Here is a 27,719-nt window from a genome sequence, read left to right as displayed (position 1 = left end):
ACACACATTACCACAAAAAATAATCTTTATTGTCATTCATCAAATGATCTTGGAACAATTTATAAACCGCAGACAACATACAAATCCTTCCTGAGGATATTTAATATCTGTATAAACTATTTACAAGCACTAATTTTCCCCAAAAATAACAGTAATTTTCAAGGCAGTGTAGTAAATCATATGCTTCAAATGTTTGTTTTGGAGCCAGAATGTGTGCTTTGTATTTGTTCATGGTGGTTTTCAAATTCGGGGGTCGAGTTTATGTATCTTTATTCTGAAGAACAACATTGGAAAAAACACCAAGCACGTGAACGTCTCCGAGGACGTTTGACTTCCTTCCCCTGTTATTTGTTCTCAGGGTCTCAAATACATGATTTTGTTTTCAAAACGATTCAATAATTTCCTGCAATGCCTGGATACTGTAGCTTTTGGCAAATGTTGCTCGAACAGCAGTAAATAGTGCATTTGTTTGGGACTATTTTCACCTGGGGATGGACACACATAAGGTGCTGATGGACCATGTCACCCAGTGGAACTGCCTGGCTCATTGATTGATCTATTTTTCAGTGACAATGGAGCTCTACGGACCTTATTCACCTTCACGACCATTTCCCTCGAACATCACACTCAGGGTGGGACATCTGAATGCAGGGGAGAATGTAATATTGGTGTTGTATAAACGTAAGTAATCTGACAGATTGTTGTCATTTCACAGCTTCACAATTGATCAGCAGCTGAAAAGAACAAGTCTGGGGGCACGTGTTGAGGCCTTTATGTTTTTAGGTTTAGACAAATGTCCCAAAAACGTTTGTATACATTTCTGAATTCATGGACACCTTTCCCAATTGTTTCACATCAAAACAGCATTGTACCAAACAGTAACATTAGCTAGAATGTGGCTGAATGCTAACGTTAGCTGTTGTCTAATGGCAGCTAATCATTTATCAAACTTGGTTTTACCTTGAAATATGATCCAATGTCCCTCCAGATTAAACTACTGATTTATCTATTAACCATTTGACAAATCGCCTACTTTTATATGACTTGTAGCGATGTCAGTGAGAGAAATGACTTATAAAACATTTGGCTACACACAGAATTCTTCCACTTCATGGTTGGTTTTGGTCTTGTCATTGGCTTTGCATGACAATAAGACAATTACAGAATACCACCAGCCGTATCCTTGAAATTCCTTATTAATTTAGTCATACTTGAATCAGACAGTGCAAGTTAAATAATCAATTTTCCCTGAGTTTAAAAAAACCCACAAACATAAATCAATAAATACATAAAAGTCATAATGAAATCCCATTGTTTTTAGCTGTCTGTGACCCGGTGCAGGCAGTGAATCATTTCACTCTGCTTTTTCAGCAGAAGGCAGCATCAGGTCTTTTTGTGCTGACCTCATTCATGCGCGGGCGTGATTATTTTCCAAGTCATTTAAGTCGCATAAAAGCATTTAATTAATAAGCAGCCCATCCATTCGTGGGATCCCCTTCATAGTTAGCTGAGCATTACGTCTGAGTGCCGCTGAGGCGAAACCTCTTAATTGAGAAGTGTCATGAGAGGCATCTGTAAACAGAACGCATAAAATAAATAGTTCCATGTATATCAAGATCATCCCCGTGGCTCATTTCTTCTTCCGTAATTGTCGCTGTTCCCAGGGGGGCGAGTCTGTCTTGTGCAGAGTTTCTCGTTTGCTCATTTGAAGATCTCTCTTAATTGTCAGATACACAGGGCTCAACATGCAAGCAGCACGGAAGCATTTTGTCAAGGTAGTGTTGTTTCAGTTTTGATGATGTATCGATGAGGAGATGTAATTTTGGTCAAGAGCTATGGATCACTGAGTCTGTCTACTCTGAGCAGGATCTCGGCAAAGTTTGATGCATGACCGCTGCTTCAGGAGTCAAAACAGTACAATACATGTGAGTGCGGGCGTCAGTGTGTGTGCGTGTGTGTGTGTGTGAGAGAGAGAGATGGAGTTTAATGAGGAGCATTTTATTTATTATAGCTTATTTATCTTAGTAATTTTTCTTTTAAAAAGCTGTATCAAGTCTCCTTCTTTGGTATAATTTGTCAGTTCTTTCTAGGAAAGCAGGGCTCTATTCCCAAAAGTAACATTTTTTTTCATCCCCATGGGAGACATGTTCATTTCTTTTATAAAGAAAACTGACTTTAGCACTGAGCATACCAGGGTATGACAGCTTTTTTGAGTGCAGAACCTTGTGCAGTCAGTCTTGCTTGGTGGTATATTGGATCACATCTGTCAGCTGTTTGTTTGTGTCAGTGGATGCGGGACATTGTGGAGTGCAGTCTGCTGACATCTGTCATCATCTTGGTCTCCCTCTGTGAGCCTGTTGCTGGAAAGACACAACAAACCCTTCATTGCCAACATGTCATGCAGAAGAGGCAGAACCTCTGACACGCAATGCTACTTTTAAAAAACTGCCACAGTGTCACGAACACTCAAGACTAAATACATTTTTATGGCACTGAGAGGCCTGTCAATCGAAGGAATCTAAGTGCCGTCAAGCATCCTTCAGGAAATGCACATGACAGCCAAAAAGCACAAACTGTAGAGGAGACAGTGCAGGTAGACGCAGGCACATAGCACTGCGCATTTAAAAGTGAACAGGAAGTATGACATGATATGACAGCAGTAAGTGCTCATCTGAGACAGAACCATGCACTGGAAATCTGTAATATCATAAACATATGGCATCTGTTGGCTGCAGTTTCAAAATGAAATCATGTTGTGTCTTACTCACCTGCCGTGGCTGAGTGAAGTGGGCAGGATGCCCGTGGCCATGGGTATGAGTATGGGCATGCCTGTGTCCACTGACATGCACGTGGCCGTTTCCAGGATGGTGGTGACGGTTTGCGGGCATTGTGGCGGGATGTTGATGCACATTGGGATGCTGTCGTATTTGGTGTCGTTGAGCCACTGGTATGTTAGCAGGAGGTCGGGGAGGCTGAGGACCTCTAGACGGGGATTTGTGCTGGATGCTCTTCTTGGGGAGGGTCTGAAATTCTGCAAGGGGGATAACAGGAGGAGGAACTGGTGGGTGTGGAGCCCCGGCAGCAGCAGGAGCTCGCGCCTGTGGCCCAGGGTGAAGCAGGGCGGCCTGGGTCTGTTGTTTCCGGTTCTGAAATGTCTGACTCCTCTCCGTGTGGGCTCTGAGCGTAGCCTGGGTTAGGTTACTGGGATGAGGCTGGGCAGAGGAGTGTGGGACTGGAGCGGTGCCTCCTTGGCGGGGTTGATTGGCACCCTGTATGACAGGCTGTGTCTGTGTGCCCAGACCTTGTGGTGTTTTTTGGACCGGTGCTGCTCTATGTTGCTGGGCCATGTGTGCCTGTGGAAGGTGATTAGGATCAGCCAAAGCTCTTGTATCTGCACCCTGCAGTGCAGTCGGGCCCTGTTGTGTTGTAGGTCCTTGTGACACCACAGAGCGGCCTACAGAGGCCTGCTGGCTCATGACAGGCCTAGCCTCGGGGTTATTGCTGTGTGTGGCTTCCTGCCTGGGGGCATTCTGGCTACCAGGCGAATCTCTGATGTCTTGCTGAGCACTATTCCTTTGTGTGTGGGGACTTCTCTCTTTGTGGTATGAAGCCATAAACTGTGCTACACTACTAGTGTTTGGGACTCGAAGATCAGCTGAACGACTCCGTGTCTGTCTGTCCAGTGATGGCACATCTTGTCTGGATGGAGCTCTGCTCCGGGAAGTGGTTCGGCTCTGAGATCGAGGCTGAGATCTGTTTGTTGTTCTTTCCTCTCGTACGGGCCGATGGTTAGTGTAGTCTGTACTGTCAGAAGTGTACTCAGGCGATGTCTGTCCCCTTTGAAGTGTACCAGAAGGATACGCTGGTGTCCCTCGGAGGCGATCCCATGGCAACTGTTGACGGGAGGCGCTGGCAGTGGCATCATGTCTACTTGAGTTTCTATCAGACCTGCTGTGACGTTCTGGCTCCCGCTGGTACGTCTGTGTGTTGGCATTTCGCTGAGAAGTGTTATTACTGTTATGGTGTGTGTAGCCAGTGGGGATAAGTCTAGCCCGATCATGGTGAGCCGCTTCCATGTGATCATTATGCCAGGGGTCACCATGATAGGGCTGCCCATTTTGCATTCTGTGATCTAACTCCGCTGCATGTTGGATTTGTGAAGCGTTATTGTTGGCTGTACTGGTGAGTGGAAGTGATGTGTCCTGCTGAGTCTGTTGGCCATTGGTTGGGTACGAGTTAAGGTTGACATGGATGGCGGGCAGTTGTGCATTGTTGTTCTGCTGGGCGGTTTGCGGCGGAGCGTTAAGGCTGACGTGGACCGCCGGCGGCTGAGTGCCGCCCTGGGCAGTGCCAGCATGTATGAAAATGTTCGGATTTTGCTGCTGTGTGTTTGGGAGGGTGTTTGCAGTCTGAGCTTCAGCGTGTGTGAAAGCAGGGTTGTCAATGCCATTGTGAGGGTATGAATTGGTGTTGTGAATAGAATTGTGTAGGAGTCTATTTGTGTGGGTGCGAGCATTGTGCTGATGTGTTTCAGAGTCATGCAGGCCGTTCGGCAGCAGTGTCTGTGGGTTGCCACGGTTTTCCTGCAAGGTTGTGTATAAGCGATCAGAGTTGCGCGCGTGTGTGTAGAGGGGGGGATGGGGACCTTGGCCCAAATCCCTTGGACCATTAGGTTGTGGATCTGGAGGCTTAATGGGACCGGATGAAAAATGAGAGGAGGGAGAGAAGAGACAGCAACAGAAAGATGAAATGAGAGGGTTAATTTGTGAAAAGCCCTTTAGCACCATCACATGGGCAAGATAAACACAAAATCAATAGTGAATCACATACAAACTTAAATGTAGCTTACTATAGGCCTGGGATTTGGGTTGGTCTTCTGCACAAACACATTATTGCCTTGTCTCTGTTGCGCTGTAATAACAAATATATCACTTTGGTGCAAGAAAACACCTGAGCTGTAGTGCATTGACATAGAGATCATATAGAAAACCTTTAACAAAGTGTTTGTCTTAACATAACACAGTAAAATGAAAATGAGAGGACAAACAGTATCTCCATGACTTACCCCTCCTCTTTCGCACAAGAAAGATAATGAGCACAATGAGGAGCGCAATGATTATGATCAGCAGCAAACAGCCAATCACAATCCCCACCACTTCCCCGACATTTAGACACGTGTCTGAAAGAGAGAGAATGGTGTCAAAGGGGGAGAATTAATAAAGATAATGAGTCTGGAGCTCAGACAGAGAAGAGAAGGAAACGAAAGAAGAAAATAGGAGGAGGGGAGGGCGAGATTCTAAAAAAGGATGATAAAGTAATAGCTGAGAGAGAGAGAGACAGAGAGAGAGTGCGGCGGGGAGAGAAAGAAATGAAAATAAAGGGAGGAGAAAGTATGTGTGAAAGTCACTGAATGACTTTGACCACATTCTCACCAGATCAATCTCCCAGGATACTTTCTGTCCCTCTCCTGTCGAGAAGACAGATACAGGGACGCCGTCCAAAACCAACTGTCATCATTATCAGTCACTGAGAGGTCAGCAACTACCATAACTCACCTACGATGGCCAAGACTGTCCCCTGCTCCGACGTGCCTTCGGTAATGGCGTTTCTGGCCGTGCAGACGTACCGGCCGCTTTCATCGGTCGAGAAAGTCTGAAGGCTGAGCACCCCGCTGTCCGGCTGGCCTGATGCAACCGGCTGTCCATCAAATGTCCACGCGAAGAGGGCAGGGGGCAGCGAGTCAGACATGCAGGTGAGACGCACCGTCTGTCCCACCAACACATCGCCTCCGCCAACACACTCTTTCGGGGTGTCCTTGGTCAGCACAGGTGTGTCGGGGCCATCTGGTTTAGTGATGATCAGAGGACATCATTATCAGCCTCAAAAACATTTTGGTCTGCGAGGAAAATCTGTATTCCAAAGCATCTGACTCAAATGTACGGATTATATATGCTGCTGAAATGTTCATCATTTTGTCAATTTTGGGTTTAAGTCGCCTCCCCTGGTGAAAAACATTTTGATGAGCCCTCTCTGGCCTTGTCAGCATATTACTCAGCTAATGAAGGAGCTGTGCACTTTCTGGCTGGATGATAAATCTAAAATCGCTATGGCCGCCACCTCTTGAGTCACGATGTGCCTCAACAGGTCATATTTACGGTAGAATCCTGCTGGTGGGCGGGAGGCATTCATTGTGCATTTAAAAATCCTGCACAGATTCTGGGGAAGAACGTGCTGCAGAATGTGGAGACAGACTTTACTGCAGCCGGCTGTTCAGCACAGTTTGCTGCTGGCGAGTCTATCACTTGACATACATACAGTACTGTCCTTTTTCAAAAAAAGCATTGTCAGTTTACTACAAGAGATAGTCCAACACACAGCCCAGTGTAAAACCGATTGTTGGATTCTGCACAAACAAGAAATAACATGATAAAATGTGAGCTCTACAGGAGCTGCCAGGCAGATTTAGTAACCTTTGGAAAAAGTCAGCTGAACTGCCACCCTACGGTTAGCAAAGCTAACTGGCTGCTGGTTCCAGCTTCATGTTTACTTGACAAATATAAGCAGTATTAACCTATATTAAGAGGTACTGAGGTATTAAGAACGTAAGCCAAAATGTTTAACTGTCTTGATCCACAAATATTAAGTCAACATTCATTTTGATGTTGAATTATTTGTTTAAGTAACTTATCATGCAAGAATTATTTGCAGATTCTTGCTCTCAAACGTGAGGATTTGTGGCTTCTTTTGTTTTTATGTCATTGTACGACAGAGGGTGATAATTTGCTAATCCTTTTTTACATAGATGCCAATATTTGATGTTTTACCTCATTACCTTTATAGATTTTTTGTAAATATACACTTATTCTGTATTTTATACCAGCAACATGTTTCAAACAAGTTGGGACTTGGACTGAGGAAGATTGTGGAACGTTCCAAAAACACCTGTTTGGATCTTTCCACAGGTAAACAGGTTAGCTGGAAACAGGTGATGACCTCATGATTGGGTATGAAAGAGCATCCTCAAAAAAGCTCCGACATTCACGAGGGAGGATGGGGCAAGCGAGGTTCACCACATGATCGTATAAAGTATATTAGTGCACGGGCTCAGACTCTCTTCACAAATACAGTTTCTCTGCAGATGAGAGCATCCTGTTTTTATCTAATGACAGTCAGCATCCCAACTTTCTTGGAAAGAGGATCTTTAGACTGTTGGTCAGACATAAACGTGCCATTTCAAAATGTCACCTTAGCTTCCGAGAAACTGAGAGGTATTATCCACCACTTTATGATAATTCACAGACTGGAAAATATAATTGAAAAGAAGAGATGACTCAATAATCTTTAGCTGTACCTCTGGTTTTTATGAGCTTCAATCAGAAAGCAGGAACTGCAGCTTCCTTCTATGACTGTGATATCACAGATTCCACTATATGAACTAATTAAAGGTGTCTTGGATTAACACTTCTGTGGGCACAGGAAGCGCACTGGAAATCGACTAGACTGACTCACTTATAAGCGCTTTAGGTATGAATAACCCTGATATATACAATCCGATGTGTTTTCCATCGTCTGTTCGATGTTAGAGGACAACGACGTGGAACCATTTCAGTGTGCCGCTGGGGTGATTGGGCACGTTGGGACATTACTGTGAGACTGTCACATCAGAAATGAGGATGCGATCAAGACAGAGCTGGAAGCAGTATAATAAGATTATGGGTGAATGTCCTGTGTAATGTGAGTGCATTTCAGCACACAGTGTGCAGTGCAATGTGGATAAAAGATAAGCTGCTGCTATTTGCAGTGGCTACAGCAGATTAGCTGCCACTTTCCTTGATCAGCTCAAACTCACAGAAGACAGTGAGGCTCCGTGTGGCAGTTTGGGCGCTGACAGGGTTGCTGACGGTACATGTGTACTCCCCGGCATCGCCCCGTCTGGCTGGGTTGATGACCAGAGAGCCGCCAGAGATGGTGATCCTGGAGTTGGCGATGACGGCTGCACCTCCTTTGCCCCACTGGACCGAAATGTCCGTCCCGGCAGTCCACGTACACCTCAGAGACACATTTCTCCCCTCCACTGCTATTGTGGGAACAACTAGAGTCACCCCAGCCACCGCATCTACAGGAAGAGTAAAACATATTTTGTCAAAGAGCTGCAAAAGAAGAATTACCCTCGAAAAGATTTCTAAAGGCACCATTACTGTAGGTATGGAACATTAGACTGTGAAAGAGCTCACTTCAAAAGTTGGAGTGACAGAACAATGGAGGGCAGTTTTTTACGTTTCTGTTGAGGATAATTTGCTGTAATCAAAGCAAGTGAGAGCTGAGAAGGGACAGGATTCAGATAGAGGCACAGATGGTGAATAAGGGGGCAGACGGTATGAGTGGTAGCCTAGATGCCTCTTGGCGGGCAGCCTAAGTTAAATAATTGGAGAGGGAGAAGAGGGGGGCGTGCGAGCTGAGGAGGCAGTGACTAACAGAGAATCACGGCAGCGACGGCAAACAAACAAAAACATTTGAGCGTCTACCAAACAGCTCTAATCATTTCCATTTCTGCACACTTTCCGCCTTTGCCTGTGACTCAACAGAAGGATTTTGTTTTTTAAGGATTTTAACTGGCTCTCATTTCCAGAGTAAGTTATGCGACTAAGTAGGAGGTTGGGAGTCGTGCTCAAGGACGCGGATGTTCCGTGACACGATCGAGCTGGTTGCGAGTTTGGAGGATGTGACCTTTTCGGCAATAATAGACCAGAGCTTCTAACAGTTTGGTCACCCTGCCACCCCATTAGCGCCGGGCGGTAAGAGGGATGAGGAAGACTGTACGTCATCCATCCACCGTGGGCTGATGACTGAAAATAAAAGAGACACACTCAGCTGTTCTGAATCCATTACTGGGCTGAATATAAATGAATGCAAATGCCGTTATGTACTGTACATAGCTGTGACGCTACATTTAGACTGCCACACTATCAAACATCTAAGCGCAAGAGCACTGCATATCAAATGAGTTTTAATTAGCATAAAGCCCTGAGCCACTAGCTTCATCCCATCCCCTCCTCCTTTTTCATTAATTTTACCTCGCCTACTATGGGTCACTAATTTCATTATACCTCCCAGACTAATTCTCTTACTCCCCAAATCCTCCCTCTCCTCTCTTTACTCCCTCCTGTTCCTCCTTACCATTATCTCTCCCCTCTTCCCGCACACTTCACCACCCTCCCACCTTCCCTTCCCTCGTCCTCCTCGCCTTCTCTCTTAAGTGAAGTCACAGGCACACTCCTTTATCTTACCGAACACTCTCAGCTGTATCGATCTGGAGTTCGGGGCCAGGCCTGTTGTAGCGAGAGGGGTCACCTGCACCGCGTAGCTCCCCGCATCTCTGAGCTGGGCACCACCGATTCTGAGCTGGGTGGCAGAGATGGTGACCCGGCCCTGGAACTGGGGCACCGGGTTAACCGACGGGGCTCCTCCGACCCAGAGACCCAGAGTGACTCCTTCATACAGCCATGTCATGGACAGGACCTCAGACACTGTCTGCACCGTGAACACTATCTCAGTGCCAGTTTGAACCAGCACCGGGTCTGTCTGGAACTGGATCTGTACCGGGCCCTGAGCCAGCACATGGGCAAAGAGAAGGACTACACAGAGAAGAAAAAGAGAGAGAAAACACTTGTTATCTGTGTACATCTACATAACATACAATACTTCTTCAGCTGATTGTCAGGGCCAGCCGGTTAGCATGCTAACTTCAGTAGACATCAGTTTGTCAGCAGGATTGCACAAAAAATCAGATTTCCAAAAAATCTGGATAGAGGATGGGTCTCTCCCTGTATATTAACTGTATTTACCGTGATTATCTTGTGTTAATGGGTCGTCCTTATGTTTTTTCTCATGGTTGATTTGTAAAACAAACAGCCAGCGGCGAAGCTGATGCAGCAGATTGTGCGCCATTATTTCCCTAGTAAACTCACAGAACACTATACCTGACGCAACTGCAGTGTCTCTGGGCTCGGTTGGTAGAGACAACCTGCCAGGTTGCAGACTGGATGTGAGGTAGCCCAGGGGCAGCACACCCTGCAGACAGACGGCCCGTCAGTTCTACCTAACAAACCCCATAGACCTTCTCTCAGCCATGAGCGGCTCCAGAGGATGAGCGACCTCAAGAGGAGCAGCAGACAACAGGGACTGAGAGAGGCCGAAGAGATCGGTGCGTTTACACACAAAACTACAGCTCATAAACCACCTGATCAGATCCACAAGAAAAACAGACATTACCTGTGACACTGTGCTCCAATTTAACCAAGCATAGGAACGCAAGTAAAGAAGCTCAACAAAGTCGCTAAAATGTTTAGGCTACCACGTTAATCATGTTTATTAATCTGATAATAAGCACTAGTACAACTGGGACTGGTGGAAATGTTGTGGATGTTCAAGTATTTTAGTCATTAAAAAAAATTCTATGAGATGGTGGATAAAGTTGAAAGGTTAATGGATTACTGAAGTCATACACAATTCATCATGAGAGGAACATGAATGCTCACAATAAAATTCAAGGCAACCAACCAGCAGACCAACATCCCCATCCATCCACGCCACTACCATGATTAAAAACACATAAGCTGATGAAATACAACTTGGCTTTTATCATTCAGCTTGTTGGGACCCCTTATTGCGATTGAAATGTCAGTTTAAAGTTAGCCGTTCCACAATTTCCGCTCAACTTATCAGATGGCTTTATTTAAATAACTGTCAAAGGCCCAAAGAGGTCAAATTATCCAATATTATTGTTGCAATTAATCATCTTTCGACCTCAAAGATTCATCTTGTGACCTACTGAATGGGGCCAAACACGTTAGTTGGGAACCACTGGACAAAACTACTTTACTGGATAAAAACTAGTGACATCTAGCTCCACCAGGACTCGCTACAACAGGAAAATGACACACTTCTGCGGAAAGATTGCTTTTAATTTTGATAATTCAAGTACAATTTTTTAATGATACCTGTGTAGCTTTCAATGCAGGACTTTGACTTGTGATGGAGTATTTTTAAGTTAATGTATTGGTACTTTTTCCTTAAGCAAAGGGTCTGAATACCTCTTTCACCACTGCACAGAACAAAATCTATAGATACACACAGAATGGGCTCAGGGGGTAAAAACCCATTAGCAAGGTACACACTCTTTTCCTCCCTCCTAGATTTCAAAGCATGTTTTTTTGGATTGTAAGTGATCCCAAGCTAAACATCTATTTTGTGTTTTTGTTAGCCTGACTTAAACTTAAGCCATGTCCAAATCAGATTTGCCGTCTGTCTCTCTCCTCAAGACTCAGTGGTGCATAGGCAATTTAAAAAAAAAAAAAAACAACAATTGTTGTAAAGAAGAATTGATTTTACACATTCAGGCATTTAACAGTTGTACACTGTTTGCCCATTTGTGAGTAAAGATGGAAAAAAAAGAAAAAAGAAAAGTGAGCTGTGTTTTTTGTATTCGGCTGCCAGTCTTCCCTCTTGTTGGTGTCGATATTGTGTAGATGCAGGCAGGAAAACCCAGGCTGCATTGCCAATGCTCTTTTATTGGCATATAAAGCCAGCACGCAAGAACGGTCTGGCCAATGAATTATACTGAATCAAATCAATATGGACCTGATCAGTCTCGCTGGACTGCCTCGACACGATTTTCACCGGGGAGCAGAGTATAAAATGACAAGAGCTGACGGCGGGAAGGATTGAGGGTTCCCACGCTGAATAGTTAAAGGCAACGAAAGTGTTTCGCCACCCGATTGAAAATGCCAACCGCCTTGCTGCCTTTTCAGTAGAGACATTGAGATAAAGAGCCATGAGTCAGACTGGGAGAAACACCCATGAGTGACGCAGCACAGTATCGATGAGGGATTGTCTCTACGAGGCCGGAACACGAGCTCGCAGATATGTAACTTGAATGAACACCAGCAGAGAGCTCAGAGGTCACGACAACACCTGGAGTAACACTGTGAACCACAGAGATTAACCAGCAGCCAGGAAAGTTTTCACTGTCAGTTGCTGAACTTTAGGTTTCTACAGGAGGGTCTAATGGGTATTTATTTCAACCTTCACACAGTTTCTTAAAAAAAATAAATCACTTCTTCTTGTGCAGCCAAGGACATTTGTCCGAGACACATCCAGCAAACAGCAGAGAATGTATTTTTTAAAAATCAAAGTGAACTCCGTAGGTTGAATCACTAATAATACGCAATATCAGCTGCCGATAGATAGCAGCAAAATTAATTATTATATGAGAATAAAGCTGATGATGATTTAAATTATTATCTTTCATGCATGAACAGCAACCCTTAATGAACAAATTAGAATATAATTTACATTCTTGCTGCTAATTTTCCATTTTCATATTACTGCAGCAACAAAAAGAAACCTAGAGTCGATCTTTTCTGTTTGGAGTAAAAATCTGTAATCTCTGGATTGGATGAATTGATACCACAGACAGACACACTACTCATTTGGTACACATGGTGAAAGATCTTGACAATTAGAAACCCAGTGTTCCAGAGTTTGTTTGTTTTTTTTAAACTGGACCTTTTATGTAAATGTTCTGATGTGTACATGATTCATTTCTACCAAATGTTTTGGAAGCGGTCTTGTGGATCGCCTCAGCTGGCCGCCTCGACACATCTGCAACGTAATCCTGTGGGGCAACTCCGACCTAATAAAAAAGGAGGCTACTTGTTTTTTTGCCACTGACAGGCTGTGGATTGTAAGTATCTGACAACATTATGGAAACAATCCTCAGCCTGTCAGTGGCAAAAACAAGCACTTTTATTGGACCGAACTTTGATGGTTGTAGTTGTCCCTGAGGATTACGCTGCAGCCAGTGCAGCTGAGTCACTGCTGCCAGCTGAGGCTGGACGACTGGGTCTAATGGACGACTGGGTTTACAAAAAATAGTGGAATTTTCTTTTTAAAGACCAAAACCAGAAATGAGTAAGTCTGTCTATCTTTGGCACTCAGCAACAAGCCCATTTGTTGTTACTGTTAACAGGCACAGTTCTTATTAATTCACTCCATCAGTCAGTCATTTATTTATTTTGGAAGGAGCTGGGCAATTTCCAACAGCTGTTCGTTGTAGTTTTTAGCAAATGATTCTCAAACAGGTGTAAGTAGTGCATTGATGGGGAGCTATTTTAATCTGCGGAGTGACAGGACACATCAGGGCTCCACAAAGTATCCAGTTTAAGGGTTTTCTGGCTACACGGTAGTCTGTTGCTTGAGAGCGACATGCAGAACTCTGAATGCTCAGCGACCCATCAATCACAATCACTCCTGATCGGTTTATCAAACAAAGCAGGGCCCGCTTTGTTTCTCTGACACACCCTCGGTCTTTCTATAATGATAAATCATTTTCCAAATATAGCTGTCCAAGTTATCTGCTGAAGCTTCCTTTAGTTTCCATATTGCAATATATTTTGTAGAAAATCTAAATATCACAATGTCAGCTTTTTCCAACACTGTGCAGCCCCAGTACACACTAGTTTTTCTTACGGGTGTTTATTACGGCAGATGTTTGTGGGATGGATTCACAATAAACTGTGTCCACAGCGTGTTTCAATTTTATGTTCTTAATTGTTTTTGGATGACACTGAATGTGGCACAAAGGAATAAGCTACAGGCTTTAGAGACACAGATAATACTTGTTAGCAGGATCAAATCATTGTTGGTTTTATTTCTTTTCATGGGATTTGTTAACAATGATTAAAAAAAAAAAAAAAACAGAGTATCATCAGACTTGTTCTTTAACTTGTGCATGCTGTGCCAATGAGGGGACCATTTTCTGATGTTTATTGCGAATTACACTGATTAAAAAAAGTGGTTTGTTATCACTGTTGTTGACATTTTCATTTTTTCACCACAAAGCCAAGGACTGACCTGGTGTAAATAATAATATTAATGATATACAGTATTTAAAGCCGTCAATCATCGTAAATATTTAATTTACTTTTACTTTTAATTAACTACATTTATTACCACATACTTTAAGACTTTTACTCAACAATTAACCTTCAAACCAGTAGTGGAAGGTTCTGAAGTGTTGAGAACTGAATTGTTCTGAAGTACTTTTTAGAGGTATATTTCAAGCAAAACATTTAATTATATATAATATTCAACTACAATAAACTATCTGAAAATAGTGAATGAATTATAGTAATGATCATATAAGTGGCATAATAAGAATAATAATACTTCTGTGCTTTGACTCTTGGTGGGGTTTTGAATGCAGGACTTTTATTTGTCGTGTAATTGCGATTAAAAAGTCTTAAAAGTGTCACGTTATCATTGTTTTTGCCATTTTGCTCGTGTTCATTATGTTATTATAAAGGCAAGTCATGATGGCTGCTGGGGTCTCTACCAATCAAAAGCAGGCTGGCCTGGAGTTAAATCCCAACAACAATATTTTCAAAGTCCCATTTCCGTAAACAATAGTCGAGAATCAGCATCGCGAGGAAGCCCATTGTTCGCGCATCAACAACAACCACGTAGCCTATTATTACTGCATTCAACAACACACACACAAAAAAAAAAAAACCCTGCACACTCGCCCATCCCAAATACCGAATGGCACACAGACACAATCACCACTGAGTCAGCCTGTCAGCCTGACTCATCCTGAGAGCTCGGATGCAGGAGCCTGGGAGGAGGGCCGTGAAGGCACCACGCCGCTCAGCAGTCGGAGCACAGGCGGAATGCGGCCGCGCAGGTTTAAGGGCGGTTAAGACGAAGCTCTCTGCCTCGAATGCATTTGTTTTTTCACAGACGTGCCTGGAATACCACAGCTCCTCTGCCCTCCTCTGTTGTTCTTTCCCACAGTAAGGCTTCAGACGAGACTCTGCTCTCTCCTTATGTTAGTGAGCTGTTGAACGTCGGGAGAGGAAACAGGCGGTGTGTGTGTGTGTGTGTGTTTGTTTTTTTGTTACCTGCCAGGAACAGACTGATAAGAAGCAAAGGTCGTCTCATGTCGTCAGTCAGGCCGGTCTGCGGAGAGATTCAACTCTTTAGTGCTCAAAGTGACTTCTGTAGGAAACATTTTAACACTTTAAACAGACTAGCTCCACAAAGAAAAGCTGTACAGATGTGTAGCTGGTAGCACTGTGCCGTGTGTAGTTCAATTACAGTCGGATTTTTTGATTGAAGCGACGATGAACGCTCTTTTGAGGATCGACAAGAGGAGTTAAGTGTATAAAAACTCACCAAAGTATTCTCCTCCGGCCCTCATGTTCAGTTTGGGGCTAAAAAATAAAGCTCCTTGTCGGTTTGTGTTTGCCCACAACTGAGTCTACTTCCTGTTTCTCCACTGTTACCTGTCCAGGATGCACCTGTTTTCTTAAAGGGCCCGCACTCAATTATCTGCAAGGGACTAATCAGCAGTGACGGACTGTAACCAAGTACATTTACTCAAGTACTGCACGTAAGTATACTTTTTTAAGGTAACTGTACTTAAGTATTTACATTTTCTGCTACTTTATGCTTCCACTCCTTTATTTTTATTTAATAACTTTAGTTACTTTGCGGAAAATTGATTATTTTTGTTAATTATTGATCATCAGAAAAAAATTGAATATATAATCGTATAATAATATAAATGGCATGATGATGATAATTCTTAGGAGTAATTTATCTGCCACTAATACTTCTGTGCTTCAACTCTGGTTTTGAATGCAGGACTTTTATTTTTATCACGTTGTACTTTTCCTTAAAGGGTAAATCCACCAACTTCACACATTAGAGTGGGTTTACAGGTCTTAGGGAGTGCTACTGCATATGTGGAAAAAAGTAGTATTTTTGTGGCTCCACAAGAAGCTGTGTGTAATCTCATAAATTGCTTCCAGTGATGTCACTCAATGGTTAAGTTGCATTGTGGGTAATGTAGGCACTAGGGTTTTTGAGTCCAACAGTGACACAAGGGTACAAAACCTGCCACCTCCAGTACCCACAATGCAACAAACACTTAGTGACATCACTGGAGGCAGTGTCCCAGATTAGTTGCAGCTTCCTCTGGAGCCACAAAAGGATTTATACTACTTTGGTGGAGTTAACCTTTAGAGTCGAAACATACACATTTCCCCCCCTAGCAATTCCAAGAGGTATTAAACAGCCAACAGGACAAAATCGGAGTTTATTCATTTAGTCAATAATGGAAATGTGGAAGCAAATAGAAATGTTGCCAGGCTGCCAGCATTTGTTTTCCCGGGAGACTTTGTGGCTGGTGGTAGACAGAACAGCTCAGTAAAAATGAGGCTTATAGGGAACCAATCTAAAGCACCCATGACGTCGTTATTCTATAGCATCACCTTCTACAATGAACATTTACTTCATAATGATGAGTTAATGTAATAGCCTACCATCACAAGTGTATAAAGAGTTAATCTCAACTTTATAAATGTGACGGAGTGAAATGTATTGAATATAAAACAATACACAGCTACAAGTTCCTCAAAGCTTTATTCAAGCACAACTTTTGAATAAACGTGTGTTATTTCTTTTCATGACTGCTTGAATGAATCAAGGAGCAAATACCAGAGGGAAAAGTACATTTCCACACACAACAAAGACACAATCAAAGAGCAGCAGGGAATATTAGTGCAGGGTGGTGTTGTAGCACTCCAGATCAGTCTCATCCAGGACTTGACAGCATTTTCACTCGGCCTTGTCTTGCTCTCAGACAAAGAGGGCTTTATTTCAAGACTAGTCAAGACCACATTTCACAGATGTCACTGTATTGATTTTTGTTTGCTTCATACATTCTGTACTTTATGGTTTGTATTGGAAGAGAGGAATCACCTGGAAAGTTGGTGCATGCACAAAAAAAAAAAAAAAAAGTGTACCGTTAGCTGGATGGAAATGGCAATGTGGATATTCTGGATTCAATTGAAGAGTGTCTGGGATTTACATGCTCCATATTTCAGCATTAGTCCCGCTCTGCATGACTTGCATTGATCTTGGTCTTGATTTGGTCTGGATACTCTGTGGTCTTTAGAATGACTTCTGGTCTCGGTTGAGGTGGTCTTGACTACAACGCTGGTGCAGCAGGGATCTTAAAGGTTTTGCAGCCTAAGCTACTCTACAAGATATTTCGTCCTCTGCAGTTTCTCTGGTGTTTTCTGAGGTGGAGGGCATGTCGGGTTCTCCTCCTTGATAAGTGACAGAACAACCCACTGTGGCTCAGAGGGAAGACTGCACACTTAATAATGATACAGATAACTGGCAAATATGCACTGTATGGACAAGTGCCGCACAGTTGCAGGTTAGCTTTCTCACATGATTGCTCAAAGGATCATGGGCAGACCGTCATCGATGCTGTTTAAATTAAAGTGGCTCCGTGGAACTTGTGTGTTGCGCTGGAGGCCGGTCGTTAGTTTGTGTTAGCGGACTCCATTTCTAAGCTGACGTTAGCTACTGTTGCTCTGTGTTAGAGTAGCAGAGAGACATACTGACAAGAAGCGTACAGGGAATGTCTATAAAGTCACATATTTTAGACTTTCAACAGACTTGTATAGACAATTCAGAGAGACGGAGAAGGTCTAATGTTACAATCCACTCACACATGGCCAAAAAGAAATAATTAATACATATAATTACTACAAATTGTTACATAGAGCCCCTTTACACTTTTTTCACACATTTATTCTTGGTAATAATATGTTGGATTCATGCTGATGTGTTCCCTGCAGTAACTCTGAGGACCCCTCGGGGTCGCTAACCCCCTGTTGAGGACGCAGGATTTAGTGTTGTTTCCTTTTTTGAAGAGTTTTCATATTACTTCACACATGGGGATACAGTGCCTCACTTAAAGCGACTACATGTAACTTTGCTATTTTGTTGATTTTGGAGGCCTCTCTGGACAAAAGTAGGCACGTCACCACCTCCAAAAACCACAAAATAGAACGTCAGAAATCAGTCTAAAGAAAAATCTCCTCCTGCTTCTTTTTAACTGGCTAACATACGACTCACTGTAAACACAGGCTGATAGGAAATGTAAACACAGGCTCTTACAGACTGCACGCAGACCCGATTTTGAGGCTATTAGAAAAACTAAATAGAATTTTAAGAAAATGTTCTTGGTGAAGGTCATATAGAGGCGTCAGTATTACATTGAGACTGTTTCATAACCACTTAAAGACTCCTTGTTGTAGCTTTGAAGTACTTTTGCAGAGATCGTCTCTACACTTTTCAGAGGATGCAATTATTTTCTCAACATGCTGATTGTTTCCTGTTAACATTGACGACTGAAGGTCATTTTTATCCGCCCTGGTTACAGCATTACATGGCAGCACTGGAGTGGCTGATGAAATTATGCGGGGTAATAACACCCTTATACTTTCAGTTCTTTGCCTAATCTACTCACTTATGCGATGATGTGGATTAATGTGGAGCAAAAGCAGACATGAGTGATCTTGCACATGGAACCAGGAGCACAGGATGATGTCTGTTGAGGAGAAGGAGGCGCGAGTGAGAGGCCAAGTGTTGATATTTCTCAGCCGATGTATCAGTGCCACCCGCTGGTTAATCCCAGCTAACAGCAGTCCTTTGCAGACAAAGAGCCTCCACAGCTGTGATTCCCATGATTATTCATAAAACCCTCAGCAAATACAAATGGATTTATAATCAGTTTAGAAAAAAAAAAAAATTATTCACTTGTCGCATCTGTGCCCCAGGATGCATTTCATAAAGTGAGAAACCGCAGCGCTAACCCCCGAATAAGTGATGTCATTATGTTCCAGTGTAAAAGACGCGTGCCGCTGACAAAACAATCTCATCTCGAGGTCTATTTAGTAGCTGTTCTGGAGCTTTTGATCACATTACCCCCGCCTTGTTTGACGGAGGGTTTTTTTGGGGGGGTGGGAGGGGGGTTTCTCTGTGAGATCCTGCAACTAGCTGAGGCTTCAGCTCTGATTCATGTGTTGTGAAAAAGTGAACTTAATTTGAATGTGACTCCACTGAATCAGCAGCCTGTTTAATGTCTGTGAAGTTTGGATTCAAGGTTTTTTTTTTTGTTTTTTTTCTCCGACTGAACTTTCCCAGGGTAGCGGGAACAAAAACAAAAAAAAATGTCTGCATTTCTCCCCACTCCCCCCACCCCACACGCTTGAAGGTGTTTCTCGGTTGCATGCGAGAGACAATTATTTGGGAATAAAAAATAAGAATGGGGTAATTCATGTCTTGCCTCCTCTTTGCAATCCCAAAAGCCGAGACAATGTTTTGCGTCCGCGGGGCAAATAGTGTTCACAGAGGATAAGGAGCCCGCAGTACAAAGCCTATTTCATAAGACCGAGTTCCAACATTGTCACTGGTTTCAAAAGAATACCATTGCATTTTATCTGTGTTTACAAACAGTGGCGTGAAAAACCCCCCAAAATCGAACATGCTGTATTGTCGAGCAAGCATGTCTTTGGACACAGGCCAGAAAAGGAGGAGGAGGGGGGGGGATGTTGGAAATAAGACTTTGGGACTTTACAATGGAAAGTTCACTTATCTAAAGCGTGTAGTGGACAGGAAAGAGGGGTGGGAGTCGGAGGGGAGGAAGCAGCTTAAAAACAGGGTGACGCCTTACAGTATACGTGACTCGCCGACGAGAAGAGAGCGCAGGGGCAGAAGGAAGCGCTGAAACTCTCTGGCTTTACTTCCATTGAATGCTGTTTGCTCTAACAGCTGTAGATCAAGGGAGTGTCACCTCTAACCAGATTATTTTCTCACAATGCGATGGCAACCGCTTTGAAGATATTGTTTTATATTGGGCCATAAATCTACCCAGCAGAGTGAGTTGCGCTGCACCTTAACCTCAGAGAAAGTTAACGGTGGACTGGCAAGAGCGGCCCCTGTTGTTTGTCTCGACTTTGGAGAGGTAGGTGAATCCCACTCCAGGAGGAGGAGGAGGAGGAGGAGGCTTGCATGGGGCTGGGGAGGGCTGATGCGGATAACCTCGAGGGAAAACAGTAATGGGAACTGCAGGTTGTATTAAAATGCGCGCAGGTTGGACTGTGCTCTCGCGCTGTTATCAGTGCTTCCCCCCCTCTCTGTGTTTTTGTTGTAGCAGCTGTGCTTCAGGGGGTTCATTTTAGTTCTGGCAGCAGACTCGACCCTATTTGGTTCCAAGTTCTGATTCTAGTGCGGTCTGCGGTGCCAATGCTGTTGTTCTTTGGATACTCCACAAACAAATTGAGAATAAATAAATAAATAAATAAATAATTTGGATTACATTTTTCTAATAGAGGGACAGGCTTCTTTAATTGTTTTGTTGTGGGGGGTTTTTTTTTGTTGTTTTTTTTTTGCTCTCGTTTTAATTTCACATTTTCTCTGGAGGTGGTGTTATTATTCTTTGCTGTAGTGGCGCCCCTGCCGCACGAGTACAGAGGAAATGGTGTGCTGCCTTTCTGAGGTCACGGACAAATTCCTCTCTGTGTTCTCTCTCTGCATCAGCAGGTGTTATGGATCTACAGTGTTTCCTGTGCTGGAGAGTTGCCCTGCTGCTTCTCTTGTGTGAGTAAGGCCTTTTGTTGTTGTTGTTGTTGTTGTTGTTGTTTGTTTCAAACCACCACCCTGATCTTGATTTCAGCTTTAGGAAAAAAAAAAAAAAAAAGCAGGAAGAAAAACAAAAAATATCATTTCACATTCTCTCCCCCTTCATCTTTAATGTGTTCCTGTGAGCGAGATAAGACTGCAGCAGCCTTTCATTCTCTGCAAACACAAAGAAAGATCACAGCGGCGGCGCAGTGATGCACCCCGACGCAAACGCAAACAAACTCAGGCATTTTGCATTAATGCCCACACCTGCATTATTTACATCCCCTCAGTCCCTTTACCTATCAAGTTAAGCCGCCTGATTAATACTCCTCGTGGTGAACGCAGGGAGGCTTACCAGGTCCAGTGGAGTTATGACACAGATTTTTTTTTTTTTAGGGTATTGATGTGGTTTGATGGATATCACATTAGGCACTGCTGTCATGCGCTATAAATCACTGCTTGACATTGTTTGACAGTACGCAGGCATACATATTCATAAAGTGCATTCTGAGGACAGAGATGAAGCATTACGCCAATGTTTGTTTGATTAGCTTCTCCTTCTGCCCAAACAATGCTAAACTCCTTCCCGAAAGCCGAAAAGGTCAACGCTGGTCACCTGAATCGAAATACAAATGAGGCAAGCTGAAGTTTTGACGAGCGTGCAGTAACAAGCGGTCCAATCTGTCCTCAGCGCCATGTGGGCTCCAGTGTATGTCGGTGCACATCATCAACAGGGAGCCCGTGCATGTCATCCCCGGCTCCGATCTGGTTCTGAAAGCTCGCGTCGAGCAGGGGCCCCTGGAGAGCATCTCCGTACTAACCTGGGAACGGGAGCTCGAAACCGGGCCCGACCCCAAGAGAGTGACACTGGCCACGTGCGTCGGCAGGAGCATCAAGTGTGTTGGTACGAGGCCGAATGTCTACGTGAACGTGGCCGAGAAGGAGGCGACCCTTGAGATCAAAGCGTACAGCGACGAGGACAGCGGAGTGTACATTCTGACCGTGAAGGATCACAAAGGAGTCAACACCAGTGCACAGTGCATCGTCAGGATCTACGGTAGAGTATGACTCGCTGCATGTGGAGGATTCAGTTTGAATTATAGATAATGCTGCAGCAGGAAATGTGGAGCACTGTGAGCTGATCCTGGTCCCATTACAACAGAAGTTACTTTAACTTTTAAAAACAAGGAACCTAAAAAAGGAGGGAAAAAGGGGTCATTACATCACTGAAGCTTGCTTTGGTGCCAGTTTGTTACTGAAGTCTATGGGGAGATGCATAGAGAAACACACAGAGACCCAACGTATCTACTTCATTTGACTCGTGATGAAGAAATTTTGCCAGGAAATGAAAGAGCACACTTCAGAGGGTAGGTTAATGACAGATTTTTCTTCCACATGATTGACAGGGTTGATAATATTGTGACCAAACGGGGCAGATGATTGATTTTTGCTGATGAGACTGTAATTACGCTGCAAACAGGAGCCTTTCCAACACGAAGCCGAGGGACAAAAAAACATGTCGATAAAAAAAAAAGGAGAGAAATCAGGGGTTAGACGACTCTCTGAAGTACGAGCTTTTATTTTGTGGAGGCGTTTCTCCATCAGAGGTTACACGACGTGGATATGTTGGGTTTGAGTGTTTTTCTCCGTGCATCTCTCATAGACTTCAATATGGTTGGCAGCATGATCTGGAACTAAAGCACGATTCACTGCAGTGATGATCCACCCCTGAAGTTCAAGGTGCACTATGTCGTTTTGGGGAGGTGAAACATCTTCATTTATTAATCTTCTAGCCTGAATTCTGAATAGACAAACTGTCCTCAAAGGTGAAAAACATTTTTAATACTGTTTGAATTGTCTTTCATCAAACGCTGCTCGCTTCCTTTTGAGTAAATCAAAATGAAACAAAAGATGCAAGTAGAGCTGGATGATTGGTGTTGTTGTCTTTTTCATTAAACAAGCAGCGCTGCAAATGAAAATGTGACTCAGGCATAAATGTTCACGTACGAGGAAGTGTGTAAAAGTTATATTCCTGTTAAGTTTAGTCACGCTCACCAATTTCCTCACCCGCTCTCTGACTCTCAGGCGACCAGATGAAATGCACCGTTGCATAAACTTCTGCATATGGTTTTGAACATTTGCGAGGATGTTGAAGGTCCGCCATGTACAAAAGTTGGTCGTCGAGTCTCATTCTCAACTTCTCAGTAGTGACGAAAACCTGGGTCTGGATTGGTGGATCGGGCCAGCCACCAACCCACCAACCCAAAGCGTCCAAGTTGGGACTCATAAATCATGTTGGACCTTTAATGATAGAGTACATAAGTCAACAACATTTAGAAGAAATGGAGTATTTTTGATTCATACTCACTTTGGTTTATTAACAGATGGAGTTTGGCAGTAAGGATGTAAAACTAACATTGGGCACCAGAAAAAAATATGCAAGTGGCTGGTAGATCTGCTTCTTTCACCAGCCAACAAACCAGGATGCTGGGAGGGGGAAAACAATTTAACATGCACCAGCCATTTAGCCTGTGGACAAAAGAAGTTAATTTTAGACCCTCATCGGTTGTCCGGACATTGTTGATTTTCAAATTTCAAGTTTTTCCGAGCGGATTTCATCCACGTTGGCTTAAAAAGTTGAGGGTGAAAGTTAATCGAGTCCTTTTGGCTTTTTAAAAAACAACCAACTGAAAGGCAGCATGAGTCTTGTGAACCTGGGTTTTGCGTTTGTCCTCATTTTCTGATATTCTGTTGACTAAACAATTGATCAAATGCACAAACAAGCTGATAAACCGAGAGATAATGCAGAGGATCATTAGTTGCGGCCCCTAATTATAGATAATTGCATCCTCCACTATCTGCAGGCTATAGGTTAGAAAGATCACTGGATGTTTGCAGGCTGCCAACTAATCGACATCTGAAAACATATGTCTTCCTTACAGAGGCAGTTTATGCAGAAATGTATTCATATATAAATCTCTGAGTGATGATATGAAAGCAGAAGAAATACTGCTGACTACATCCTGGCCTTTCTATTATTTACCCCAACAGTTAATCAATGTGTTTTAATTTCACGCCGGTCTGCATTGTTTCTTTTCGTGTCTCATTTCAGAACAAAGCGCTCGAAGTTAACATTTGCATATAGGATTTACTGTCTGGCTCTTTTCCTTTTGTTTCTGAGCTTCTAGACCATTCCGCTCTCGTCGCGGCTCTCTCGTTACGTGTCAGAGCTGCTTTCCCTTTACTCTCATCCGTCTGCTCTAACAGTATCAATTCATCAGCCCCGCTCCTCTCTACATCTGCTCGCTCAGCTTTCAGGGTTTTCCATCATCTCATTTTCCGACATTATGCCTCACTCTCCGGTCTCATTATTGTCTCTGAAACGCAGCCAGTTTCTCCTGACAGCATTAAACGTCTCTCATGATTCTTTGTGTTAGAACCCTCTTGGACAGCCATGTGCCATTATTCTTATTTTTACAACAGATAGATGCCCACGGCTGAGCATTTCATATCTTGTTTCTATCCCTTTTTGTAACCACCATTCTTATCACCTCTTTTCATTTTCTTTTTTAATCCTCTCCATCTTTTGTCTGTCTTTACAGAGCCGGTGCACCACGTCTCAGTCAGCATCAACGTGTCTCACTCCTCGCTGGTTTGCGGCGAGGCCTGGGGGACGGACCCCCACTTCAGCTGGCTCCACGAGCAGATCGCCATCACCAACACCGTGGGGACAGTCTCCAAGGACGGAACGACTCTGATTGTGACCAAGAGTCCCTTCTGTGGCCACTTCACCTGCATGGTCAGCAACAAACTGGGCTACAGCTCCGCCACCTACACTGCAGGTAGAAGCTGACACCATTTTGTTTCTCTCTTCTTCTTGTATAACACTGTTCTCAGTATGGCTAGAGTCCAATTTTGCATAATAAACCAGATACAGAGCATATTTCAGCTAATTGTTTTGTTGTTTTTAGTTTATATCCCACAAATTTCCCTCTCGTAGCTTCGTTAGCCACCAGCTGGTGAGCGTAAAGCCACATTCAGCAGCTAAAGAGAATCATATCCCCCTCAGGAGCTGGTGGAGACCCAAAAGAGCTTAAAGAAAAAAAAATAAACGTTGGATTTAAATTTTCCACGTGGCCAGAAATCAAATCAATACTGATGTTGCTCCACGTCTTCTCAGTGTAAACAGGAACTGTTACTTCTCGGTCGGCTTTTGGCACTCAAAGTGCCAAAAAAAAACATTTGAGGAAACAATGTCTCTTTCCAGAGATTATGACCCAGTTGTGGGCAGTTTCAGGTTGGGATTATTGTCTTTCTGTCGAACCCTACAGAAGGAAGCGAGCAGCTAGTTTAGTTAGCTAGCCTTTTGTGCATATGAGTGGTTGCGTGCTTCCTTCTGCATGGTGATATTGAAAGAAAACAGTTTCTGCTTGAAACTTAAGTAACCGGGTGAGGATTTCTGGAAGAAGACATTGCTGTTGAGTTTATTTTAGACAGAGGGAACACCAGAATAAATCTCCTAAACTCAGCAACTCACACCAAAACAATCTAGATTATGTGACTTTAGGCCTTTAAGTAAAATATCTGAATATGAAACTTTGACCTGTAAAGTCTTTAAGACTGCTGCACTAAACACTGAATTCATTACAGAGATTATGAGCTCATCTTAATCTTTATTTGTCTAAGATGGTTGACTGGATAAAAAATGCGGCTACGCCTGTTCACATCTCATTTATAGTCAGCTCGCTGTGTCGTGTCATCGATATTCAGAAATCAAACTCCGTCACATCACGCCTTGTGTCTATCTCGAGCCGTGTCCTGATTGCTCTTTGTTCGGTGTATTGTATCACTGGTGGTGTTTCAGTGATAAAGGATTTTCCACGGTGCGATCAATAAATCACTACCGCCACGACTGCCGCTGCTGCTAAACAGGCGAGACGAATGCAATTCTTCGTATCTGCCAGGCGGCCTGATGATCCAGAGACAGACGAGGTATTTTTAGGATTCCTCCTGTTGGCTCTTGCTGTTCCAGTCAGTTAAGTGACTGTGCTAGATGTGGTACAGTGGACCTTTGTGGCCTTTCAGGGTCAGCCGTGTCACATGACTTGTGTTTCTTTCCCCCTCATTGGGTGTCTCTTCCCTGGTTGACAGCACCTTGTGAGACAGGGGGGAGAGGGACAACAGCTGCCGTGGTGTGTCTCATCTTCCTGCTGCTGTTCGGAGGAGTGCTGGCATTTCTTCTGTGGAGGTACAGTAACGCGCATGCACACAGACAGGCACAGACACAAATCTCATTTCAGGCTACGCTCTGATGATAAAAGCCATTCGCCGAGAGAAAATAAGACACTGGTAGTAGCTGCTCTACGAGACAAAAAAAAAACAACCTACAGTGAAAACAGCTACACAGCTAGCATCCTCCCACGTGAGGAGTGATTCACATGAGGGATGACAGGCCGAGGTGTGTGTCTGCTGACAAAACAATTGTCACGTTTACTCGAGCCTGTTTCTGGGTCTGTCACCGCCGTTTGATCTAAATTGGACACTGGGTTTTTCTTGTTTTCAGGAGGCGCAGACACAGCAACAGAGGAGAGAGGCTGCATGAGCACTTGGATGCCATCTGAAAAAAAACAAAAAGGTCTAAGATACACTTGTGTTACTCAGAGGTATCAGAGAGGAGATCGGGGGAAACAGACCTGCACTTCCTGTCCTGTGAGCAGTATGACCTTACACTGGAACAATGTGAAGAGTGAACTGCTTGCCAGCAAACGAAAACAAAAAATATCTAAAAATGGATATTCAGCTGTGAAGAGTCAGCACTGTCTTTTCACTGCCTCCTGCTGGACCACACCTGACACTGTACAAGCATTAATCATTTTATATCACTGTGTATTGTATTGAAATATACTGTATTGCCTTCTTAATAAAAATCCCATCACAGACGGGGGAACAAAAGTGATTCCATGGTTATTTAAACATGTCTTTTTTAACCAAAAGGTTGTGAAAGACATTTTTTCGTATGAATATGGTGTCCACAGGGCTTTTTCTTTTTTCATAATGATCCCCACTGCCTTTTTTTCTCAAACACTTTGAGTAAATGTTGGAGCGGGATAATAGATTCAATGACAGGTATTAAAAAACGTCTACAGAATTAAATTATCTTGTAAAAAATGAATTATTACAGGGACAGTATAGCTGTCACATTAGTCCGATTAGTCCCTCCTGTTGGGAGAGACATCGAATCCCCCGCCTGAACATTTATATATCAAAAGAAGAACAACACTGTAGTTAATCTAGTCATCTCAAAAAGTGACAACATTAAAGACGACTGTATTCAGAGCACATCAGCCTCAGACGGTTAGTAGTTTCCTCGCTTGGCTAACTGCTATCAAGAAAAACAGCTACAATGGTCCAACAGGGGCATTTGGAAAATGGAAATACATCTTTATTTGTTTGGTCACAGATCTGACAGACTGTTGGAAGCACCAGTGTCGGTTCAGAACCCTTTCTGTCCCGGGCCAAAACCTGCATGTTTGTGCTACTTCCATTAATCAGCCCCTCAAAGCGCCGCCTTGGCTCCAGATACAAATGGAATTGCACATTTTCCTTCTTCAGAATAACCAAGACTATTTGAAAGTGAAGATTTATTTGATGCGGAAGAGTTGCAGTAAAGATTTAGAGTAGCTTATATGAATATGGAGAATTTAGCTTCGCCTGGAAAATAATGTTAAGGGAATGCAGAAGCTGACAGATATGACAGCTCAGTCTGAAGAACGGCAGTATGAGCAAATATGTTAAAGTAAAACAACAAAATATTTACTTAGAGTAACTGGTAGTGAGGTTTTACCTTAAATCAAACCGTGTCACCCACCTTTCTGACTTTACTGGGGTCAGCGGTCGACTCTTATAAACGTTCTATCGCAGTTGTGCACCTTATCTCGAACAGTTCGGAGCATTTCAACCAAAAATGCATTAGTTTGAAGCCCATTTAAGTTGGTTATCAGGAACCCAAAAAGAAAAGCCTGTATGCCTTCACTGGGCGTGTCATATCTACAGCTTAAAGAGAGGAAATGAATCATTGTGCACGTATGAGTCTTAGAAGCCCCGGGCTTTTGTTTTGGATGAAAACAAATATCTGTAATAGCAGAATAAAAGCTTGCAGTTAATCCAACATATTG

The 27,719-nt window shown here is 43.4% G+C and overlaps 2 protein-coding genes across 9 annotated transcripts; one reads left to right on the top strand and one right to left on the bottom strand.

Annotated features, from left to right (window-relative positions):
- Positions 1–11: 11 nt before the first annotated feature.
- si:dkeyp-97a10.3 lies at positions 12–15,364 on the bottom strand. Its single transcript, XM_037073087.1, has 9 exons — positions 15,235–15,364; positions 14,961–15,018; positions 9,288–9,635; positions 7,850–8,116; positions 5,556–5,843; positions 5,066–5,179; positions 4,850–4,911; positions 2,769–4,688; positions 12–2,360 (listed from the first exon to the last, which is right to left on the bottom strand). The coding sequence occupies exons 2-9, from the start codon at positions 14,998–15,000 to the stop codon at positions 2,331–2,333; spliced, it is 3,069 nt and encodes a 1,022-aa protein (XP_036928982.1). The 5' UTR covers positions 15,001–15,018; positions 15,235–15,364; the 3' UTR covers positions 12–2,330.
- On the top strand, positions 14,650–26,500 carry si:dkeyp-97a10.2. Of its 8 annotated transcripts, none has more exons than XM_037073098.1 (7): positions 14,650–14,852; positions 15,353–15,451; positions 20,464–20,520; positions 21,236–21,601; positions 24,147–24,386; positions 25,696–25,792; positions 26,108–26,500. In XM_037073098.1, the coding sequence occupies exons 3-7, from the start codon at positions 20,469–20,471 to the stop codon at positions 26,163–26,165; spliced, it is 813 nt and encodes a 270-aa protein (XP_036928993.1). In that variant the 5' UTR covers positions 14,650–14,852; positions 15,353–15,451; positions 20,464–20,468; the 3' UTR covers positions 26,166–26,500. The 8 variants fall into 8 exon arrangements, with proteins under 8 accessions (XP_036928993.1, XP_036928992.1, XP_036928995.1 ...); XM_037073097.1 differs by having other exon boundaries at positions 20,461–20,520; XM_037073100.1 differs by having other exon boundaries at positions 14,650–14,925.
- Positions 26,501–27,719: the final 1,219 nt, after the last annotated feature.

This window comes from Acanthopagrus latus, chromosome 17 (assembly GCF_904848185.1).
Source record: "Acanthopagrus latus isolate v.2019 chromosome 17, fAcaLat1.1, whole genome shotgun sequence".
Classification (NCBI taxonomy): Eukaryota; Metazoa; Chordata; class Actinopteri; order Spariformes; family Sparidae; genus Acanthopagrus; species Acanthopagrus latus.
The sequence above is the reverse complement of the archived record's forward strand: the minus strand, read 5'-3'. Positions and strand labels throughout refer to the sequence as shown.